This window comes from Pocillopora verrucosa, chromosome 8 (genome assembly GCF_036669915.1).
Source record: "Pocillopora verrucosa isolate sample1 chromosome 8, ASM3666991v2, whole genome shotgun sequence".
Lineage (NCBI taxonomy): Eukaryota > Metazoa > Cnidaria > Anthozoa > Scleractinia > Pocilloporidae > Pocillopora > Pocillopora verrucosa.
In genome coordinates, this window is record NC_089319.1 from 11,846,662 (window position 1) to 11,855,741 (window position 9,080).

Genomic DNA, 9,080 nt, shown 5'->3' on the forward strand with positions numbered 1-9,080 from the left:
GAGCAACTCCTACTTCCCGGTTTAAAATCACGTGTTTTGTACGATGGAATGTGAATGATGCACTAACATAAGATGCCAGATACAACTGCAAACAATCACCGAAGTCACAACACAGCAATTATTAAGTTAATCGTAAAAAAATGCCGTACGCAGCAGAAACTTCTGATATTTCTTTTCCACACTCCCTGATATTTCCTGAAAATCTAAAATGAATTATCAAGAATAAAATGTACCTCTCGCTGAAACATAAAATTCAAATATGCATTAATAATGCATATGCATAGCATTAAGTACGGCATAAAAAGAAGCAAAGCACGTCCAAGTTACAGTACACATCAACTTCAGTCAAAGAGAGACGAGCAACACCAAGAAGAAAATTGACGGAGTAAACCAAACAAAACTGAGCCCAGAAGAAAACAATTATGCTCGCTGTAAGTGGACAGGCACTGTTTAAGTTTAGATATTGCCTAGTTATAATTGCATGCACTACACAAACAGTTGAAACAGATTTCTAGAACTGATGTGTTGATCCAGGTCAACTGTGTATCTGTATTTTACTGAATATTTTCACCATTATTATGATTGACTTTTAACTGCATCTTTATTTCTAAACTTTGATTATTGAATGTCGGCTAAGTTACATAGAAAGAATCTAAAGGATGTCTCCCATTTTTCCCAACACAATATCATCTTGTTGGCAACAGTTTTTATGGAAGTAAAAATTTTGAAACTTGAAGTAAGATGAAATTTTATGAGTTGAATAAGGGCTCATGTTTTCAGTGATTAGAAGAAATTAATTAATGACAATCTCTATGTATTTTGTTGGTTCTTTGTAGAAACCAGCCCTGGTACTCCTGGTGCTTGTCGCCACAGCAAACTGGACATCTGCAAGTCCCGTCCGTTCCGCTCGCTCTCCTTCCGAGAAGGTAAATTAATTATTTCCTCTCAATCCAATAATCAGTAACAAAAGGCTCAGCAGTAATTCATCTTGCATGCCATAAAAAACTTGCCTTTTTTTCCTTCTCTGTCTTCTTTTACCGTCATTTTCTAATTACCTCTCGCTCGTATAATTTTTGGAAACAAATAAATCGTTTCAAAACCAATTACTGAAATAACTGGATTTAAAATTTAAGCTTCACTGCATTTATAAATGCATCTTTCATTAGAGATACAAATCTCTTTACTTGCCACAATGTTGTAATTAAACTTCACTCAGACCGACGCATTATCACGATTCCTGTCGTCCTTGCTAGCTACATTCTACGTAAATATTTTTACGACTTATCTCAACAAACCTGTCAAAATTCAAAGGTCAGCGCACCGTTCTGAAAATAAGAAGACACCGCATTTTCTATTTCACAGGTTGTGGGTTATAAAGTTCAAATCAGCGAGACTGGGACAGAGTACAACGAGACCATCGAAGTGGACACGGAAAAACAAACTGAACTGTTTAAAGTTCCTGCTCATAATGACGTGGACGAAAGCAATATTTTGCACGACTTTAAGACGGTAAGTCTGTTTTAGCGTCAAGCGGTGTAAAAACAGTAGGATTTATCCAATCGTCAATCAAACCTAAAAATGTGCTTAATCAGTTCAAACCCAACTGACTCATCATAAAGCACAATCTTTTTATCGTGTTTCAAGCATAGCAAGTCTTGATTATAACTCTTTAAGCCAACGGGGACAACGCTGAACATGATCAGCTATCCTTCACTAGACAAAGCTAGACCAGACAAAGGGGACATATTCATTATGCTTACAAATTTATGTTTTCGTGTAAATGAAATACCAGTGTTTAAACAACATTGGGATTATCGAAAAATTCCTCTTTTATCATAAAACAGAATATGACTATGATGCTGTTGCCGGAAAAAAAGATATGCTACCTAATGCCACTGACAGAAGAGGTGCCAACACCGGCAAAACTGGAGAGTGATCTTGACCGGACAGAGGTAAGGACAAGTTCCTTTCTTCAGAAAAACGACTCCAAGAGACTGTTTTCAAAACATTGTTAGATGGCAAAGAAATAAAACGGTCACAAAATTCCCTAATCTTTCATTTTTTAGTAAAAAACACAACTGCGGTTAAGTCTTTATTTGCTAACTATTTGCTATAATCATCGATCGAGGTGCTGCCACTTAAATGTCTCGCATCTCGATCTTGGATCATTATAAGAAGCTGGGAACATTTTGGAAACTTAACCAGGTATCCCAGTCTATTGTTGAGAAACCAATAAAAAATTCAAGAGGAGAAATATGTGGGTACGGGTTTCAATAGTTTTGTCCTGGCGGCTGGCTGACCAAAGAATACAATGTACTGATATGTGAACACTGTGGGATACGCATAGTTTCTCTTTTACAGAAAGACACGTTGCTGAAAAATTCTAAAACAATTCGTTAATTGTCAATTAGGAATTGTCCTGATTGCTAGCTGACTAGTACACCGATTGGTGAGAAGTACAAGAGACGCATGATTTCTCTTTTGCTTAGGGATAGCTGAAAATACTAAGAAATCTTTTTCCTGTTTTGCAGGAATTAGACAAGGACAAGACCAAAATTATTGAAAGCAAGTGGACAGTGGACGATGAGATGGCTGATCGGTCTGAACTTAGCGAGGAGTTGGCAAACTTTTGTCCACAATACCCGATTTATCAGGTGAAAATAATGGATGACTCATTGACTTCAACAAGGGTTGAGACAGAAGGTGAGTGAGAAATGCGTATACCTAAAAAAAAAGGAAGCTAAATGGCGTTCGCGCTTTCCTTTTGACTTTTATTAATTTACGGAGAGAACCCATACGAAGCTGTCTCGTGAAAGAATTAAAGAATGAAAAATATTGAGACACCTGGTGAATCTTGAAGGTGATAGAAATTTCTAAAATATCTAGATGTCGTAAGTTCCTGCAGGAAATTAATTGAGGTATTTCTCCGAATGTTTTGCTCTTGTTTTGCAAACTTTACATCGCTGTGACCCATTTAATGCAGTTGTGTCTTTTCTTTTGCAACAGGAACGCAACATCGCAGTCGTCGACATGCGAGATCATTTCGGCCAATTCACCCTTGCAATCTGTGCGCAGGTGGAAAAGGCACCGTTACTTACTGGGATAAGTGTTGGTGTTCCAATAGTGGAGGATACTGGAAAATTGAAACCAAGGTAGCTTCGCGTACATGCGTTACGATCCGGGAGTGTTTTTTGTGGTTTTGTAGGTTAAAGCACCACGTTCGCTATGTATATTGTTCCCAATATGTTTGCCGACGTCCAACATACTATAGGCCACGCCCTTATTATGGGTGAAGCGCACCTATCGAGTTGTTGTAGGTATCTTCACCGTGTTGAAGACAAAATGCTAACGGAAATCAGGTGTTTATTATATCATAAACAGTTAACGCTTTTTTTCATTTGTTACCCTCAAGATAAGCAGTAATAATTGAACCCATAGTAGCTCTTTCTTTTTTACATTTTTAAGTTAGTGTCGTTAGTAGTCCAGCTTTTAGTGAGATGTGTTTTCGGCGCCGCTGTGGTGTTGCTCATACTTCGAATTCCATAGACACCGTTTTAATAAGAAGTACAATTTTGAATAGAGAGAAATTCACCGTTTCTTATGCATGAGATAGTATTTTCAATTAACAATGTAGATTAAATCTGTATTGACTGTAACTGATAGTATCAGGAGTCTTAGGAAGCCAAGGCTGAGAAGCAAGAATATTTTAGCACTGCAGACATTCAGTTCAGAGTATGGTTTTTATTTTAAGTCCTTTTGTTTTTTAGTCTAATTGGTTACAATATATTAGCTTATTACAGCAGCTTCATCGTTAGAAATGATACATAATGTCATGTTAAGGGTTTTTATAACAATGATTTCATATCTTTGTTTTAATTGCTGAGTATGATTTCAATAAACAAGCAAGCTTTTAAGTTTTACAAAGGTATCACTTGTTGTTGTTATCGATTAATGATACCACCCTAAAAATTGTAATCAGAAATACACGCTATCTAGGTTCTTTTTTCTCCTCGTCGTTTAATATTTAGTATGATTATTTTATGTCTTTCAAGTGAGTCGATGTAAGAGGTGTGAAACACAGGTGTCAAAGTTTATGATCACAAATGAATTTATTCCATAGCCAGGTGGGCACTGTTATCTAAATATTAAACAATCAAATGCAAAGATACACGTTAATTGAGCAGAAACCCATTCACTTATGAAGATAAGATCAAGGGCGCTAAGCATGTGTACTTAGTGGGTCAAAGCTTTTTATAACCAAAATACAAAATTAACGGAATTCTCGCGTTGTATTATAAAATTCCACAATCACATTGACAAACTTGTAGGAACCCATGAAAACTGTTAGATCCCCCGAGATGTTCTCAGTGCAAGCCATAGTCGCTAAGTAGGGATATTCAAAATGAAATTTTCGGTGGTTAGGATTTTCCTTTCCTTTAAGCATTGAAAGGAAGTAATATAGAGAGACAAAGTTTCAAAGACTGAGTAAAACTATGAGAAAAGACACCTGTTGGCTGAGACAGGTAGCAATTAGTGTAATCAAATAAAAACAAGGAAGTTAAGCATAGATTGCCCTCTGGGATAAAGTGTGTTTATATCGTAAACAGTTCAGTGCAGTGCATTCAGTTCACTATATCGGCACTCTATTCTACGTCGAAAAGGAGTTTTTCAGCATAACTTCAAGATATAATTAAAATTTGAAAAAAACCTCCAAATTCTAGAAATGCAATAGTGGGTTAAACAGCAGAAACGATAAAAAAAGCTGTAAAGGTCGACTGAATATTCTAAGATATATGAGTTAAATTTACATGATTCCATGTCCAAGAATAACCATGAATTTCCCGTTTCCCTCATGCTGAAGCGAATTAGAGCAACTCTAACATCCCGGTTTAGAATCACGTGTTTTGTACGATAGAAGGTGAATGATGCACTAACATAAGATGCCAGACAACTGTAAACAATCACCGAAGTCACAACACAGTATCTGTTAAGTTAACCCACCAGTTAATCGAAAAAAATACCTTATGCAGCAAACACTTCTGATATTTCTTTTCCACCCACCCTGATATTTCCTCGAAATCTAAAATGAATTATCAAGAAGACAATGTACCCCTCGCTGAAACATAAAATTAAAATATGCATTAATAATGCATATGCATAGCATTAAGTACGGCATAAAAAGAAGCAAAGCACGTCCAAGTTACAGTACACGTCAACTTCAGTCAAAGAGAGACGAGCAACACCAAGAAGAAAATTGACGGAGTAAACCAAACAAAGCTGAGCTAAGAAGCTAACAACTATGCTCGTTGTTAGTGAACAGACACTGTTTAAGTTTAGGTATAGCCTAGTTATAATTGCATGCACCACACAAACAATTGAAACAGGTTTCTAGAACTGATCTATATTGTTCATTTAAATTTTTCGTGCATCTGGATTTTACTGAATATTGTCATCTTTATGATTGACTTTCAACTGCATCTTTATTTCTAAAATTTGATTATTGTATGTCGGCAAAATTACACAGAAAGAATCTAGAGGGTGTCTCCCGTTTTTCCTAACATGGCATCATCTTGTTCGCAACAGTTTTTATTAAAGTAAAAATTTTGAAACTAGAAGTTAAATGAACTTTTATGAGTTGACTAAGGGCTTCATCTCGTGTTTTTCAGTGATTAGAAGAAATTAATAAGAGTAATTAATGACGATCTCTATGTATTTTGTTCGTTCTTTGTAGAAACCAGCCCTCGTATTCCTGCTGCTTGTTGTCACAGCAAACTGGACATCTGCAAGTTACATGAAATTTTATGAGTTGACTAAGGGCTTCAATTCGTGTTTTTCAGAGATTAGAAGAAATTAATAAAAGTAATTAATGACGATCTCTATGTATTTTGTTCGTTCTTTGTAGAAACCAGCCTTCCTATTCCTACCGCTTGTGTGCCACAGTAAACTGGACATCTGCAAGTCCCTTCGGTTTCGCTCACTCCCCTTCTGGGAAGGTAAATTGTTTCCTCTTAATCCAATAATTAGCAACAAAACACTCAGAAGTAATTTATCTTGCATGCCATAAAGAGCTTGCGTTTTTTTTTCCTTTTCTGTCTTTTACCGTCACTTTCTGATTACTTCTCGCTCGTATAATTTCTGGAAATAACTAAAAGGTTTCAAAACTAATTATTGAAATAACTGGATTTAAAATTTAAGCTTCACTGCATTTATAGATGCATCTTTCATAAGATATAAATCTCTTTGCTTGCCACAATGTTCAATGTGTAATAAAACTTGCCTTAGACCGTTGCCTTATCGCGATTCCTGTCGTCCTTGCTAGCTACATTCTTCGTAAATATTATTACGACTTATCTCAACAAACCTATCAAAGGTGATAGAAATTTCTAAAGTATCAAGATGTCGTAAATTCCTCCAGAAAAATAATGGAGGTATTTCTTTGAGTGTTTTGCTCCTGTTTCGCAAACTTTAGATTGTTGTGACACATTTAATGCAGTTTTTTCCTTTCCTTTTAACAACAGGAACGCAACATCGCAGTCGTCGACATGTGAGATCATTTCCGCCAATTCACCCTAGTAATCTGTGTCCAGGTGGAAAAGGCACCGTTACCTACTGGGATAAGTGTTGGTGTTCTTATAGAGGAGGATACTGGAGAATTCAAAAAAGGGTAGTTTCACGTATATGCGTTACGATCCGGAGGTGTTATTAGTGGGGATGTAGGGAAGAGCACTACGTTTACTATGTATATTGTTCCCAATATGTTTGTGAACGTCCAACATATAGGCCACGCCCATATTATGGGCGAAACGCACCTATCGATTTGTAGGTATCTCCACCGTGTTGAAGACAAAAATGTTAACGGAAATCAGGTATTTAGTATATCATAAACAGTTAACGCTTTTTTTTCATTTGTCACCTCAAGATAAGCAATAATATTTGAACAACCCTAATTAATTCTTAAATAGCGAACTATTCTCTATAGAATTATCATATCGAATGCTGCCACTTAAATGTGAACAATTTTTCTGTACTGCGTTTTAAAAAATTGATCCGGAAGCCATGTCTATTTTTTACCCAAACCGGAAGTGAATTCAAAAGAGAAAATGAGGATATGGATTTTAGTTTTGTCCTGGCGGCTGGCTGAACAGTACAATGGTGAACAGTATGCAATACGCATGATTTCTCTCTTGTATAGGGATTGCTGGAAAATTCTAAAACCATCTTGCCAAGTTATTTTGCAGGAAATGGACAAGGAAAAGGCAAACATTATTGAGAGCAAGTGGACAGTGGACAATGAGATGGTGGACCGGTCTGAACTGAGCGAGGAGTTGGCAAACTTCTGTCCACAATACCCGATATATCAGGTGAAAACAGTGGACGTATCGTTGACTTCTACAAGGGTAGAGACAGAAGGTAAGTTAAGGACAGAGAAGTTTGAAATGCGTCTATCGAAAACACCAGAAGGCTAAATTGCGTTCGCGCTTTCCGTATGACTTTTATTAATTTATAAAAAGAACTCATACCAAGCTGTTCCGTGAAAGAAATAAAGAATGAAAAATATATAGACACCTGGTGAATCTTGAACGTGATAAAAGTTTCTAAAATATCTCGATGTCATAAGTTCCTGCTGGAAATTAATTGCTTTTGTTTTGCAAACTTCAAATTGTTGTGACACATTTAATGCAGTTGTGTCTTTTCTTTTTACAACAGGAACGCAACAGCGCAGTCGTCGACATGCGGGATCATATCCATCAATTCATCCCAATAGACTATGCGCAGGTGGAAAAGGCACCGTCACCTACTGGGACAGGTATTGGTGTTCTTATAGAGGAGGATACTGGAGAAGACAAATCAAGATATCTGGGCGTGTTTCCATTACGATCCGGGTTTGCTCTTGGTGGAGATGTTACTTAAGGCGTATCATTTACTATGTGCTTTGCTCGCAATATGTGTGTTATTGAACCTGCAGTGGTTTGTCAGCCAGCCTTTAATGAGATATGTTCTCAGTGTTTTGGCTTTGCTCTTATTTTATTTCAGTAGACACCGTAAGGCTTAGTGCAAGTTAAAAATTAAGTATAAGGACAATAAAGTTTCAACATTTCCCATGCTTGATATTGTTTTTTCAATAAGCATTGTAGTCGAAGTATACACAGCGTAGCTGATAGTCTCACGAAGCCAAAGCTGAGAGACAAAAGTGTTTTACAACTGTAGACATTTTTCAGAGGTCGGTTTTTGCTCCGACACCTGTGTTTTTTGTTTTTTTGTTTTGGTTCTTTTTGTTTTTTTTTACTTTTTACCATATTATTGCTTATTATACCGTTAGAAAATGATACGTAAGGGTCATAAAAATGGTTGCTATGATAATGATCATATATCCTTGCTGTTAAGTGCTAAGTGTGATTTCAATAAACAGGCAGGCTTTGAAGTTTCACAAATGTATCACTTGTTGTTAATGGGTCACGAGGGGCTTGATTACTAAATAATCTGACATTTCATGAAACAGGAGCGTTACATTCAGTACAAATAGTGCCGACGCGTTTAAAACTTGCAAGTCGCATACAACTAGAGACCAAAGATATTGGCGATCGTGGTAAACTTTTAAACACTTTTCTTTATAGTTTCAGCACGGATGAAGTTGTTCTTTACTTAGTATAGATAGCAAGGTTTCACTAATTCGTTGGACAATCTGTCTCGTAACGTGGAACGAGATGGCTCCTTTTGTGGAATGAAACGGCGATAGAGCGAAGTGACAATAAAGCAAACTTGGACTGACCATTAGGGTAGCCATTAGCATGAAAACTACTACATTGATGAATAACGAAATAACTCTTCACTTGTTTGATGCTATTCCCTCTATAAAGCTGTATCGTTGCGACGTTATTTTCAGCCAGCAGGGAAACTTTAGTAATGAAATTAAACTGTTTGAGTGCCCCATTGCGTTACAGTAGGATTTAAAGTTCACAATATTGGTTAGTGATCGGATAGGGAATAAAGATATATATAAAAAAATTGTTCGAGCAGTGAGTTTTGTGCTTTACAGTATTTCTGCTTTTTTCTTTCGTCTAAGTGATCTTCCGTTATTT

The 9,080-nt window shown here is 36.6% G+C and overlaps 1 protein-coding gene across 2 annotated transcripts; it reads left to right on the plus strand.

Annotated features, from left to right (window-relative positions):
- Window positions 1–307: 307 nt before the first annotated feature.
- Window positions 308–9,008, plus strand: LOC131798930 (uncharacterized). Of its 2 annotated transcripts, XM_066171450.1 has the most exons (10): window positions 308–431; window positions 837–926; window positions 1,363–1,509; window positions 1,845–1,952; window positions 2,532–2,703; window positions 3,007–3,152; window positions 5,732–5,782; window positions 5,903–5,993; window positions 6,519–7,410; window positions 7,708–9,008. In XM_066171450.1, exons 1-9 carry the CDS (start codon window positions 423–425, stop codon window positions 6,704–6,706), a joined length of 1,002 nt encoding a protein of 333 aa, XP_066027547.1. In that variant the 5' UTR covers window positions 308–422; the 3' UTR covers window positions 6,707–7,410; window positions 7,708–9,008. The 2 variants fall into 2 exon arrangements, with proteins under 2 accessions (XP_066027547.1, XP_066027548.1); XM_066171451.1 differs by lacking the exons at window positions 5,732–5,782; window positions 5,903–5,993; window positions 6,519–7,410; window positions 7,708–9,008 and adding an exon at window positions 4,053–5,683.
- Window positions 9,009–9,080: the final 72 nt, after the last annotated feature.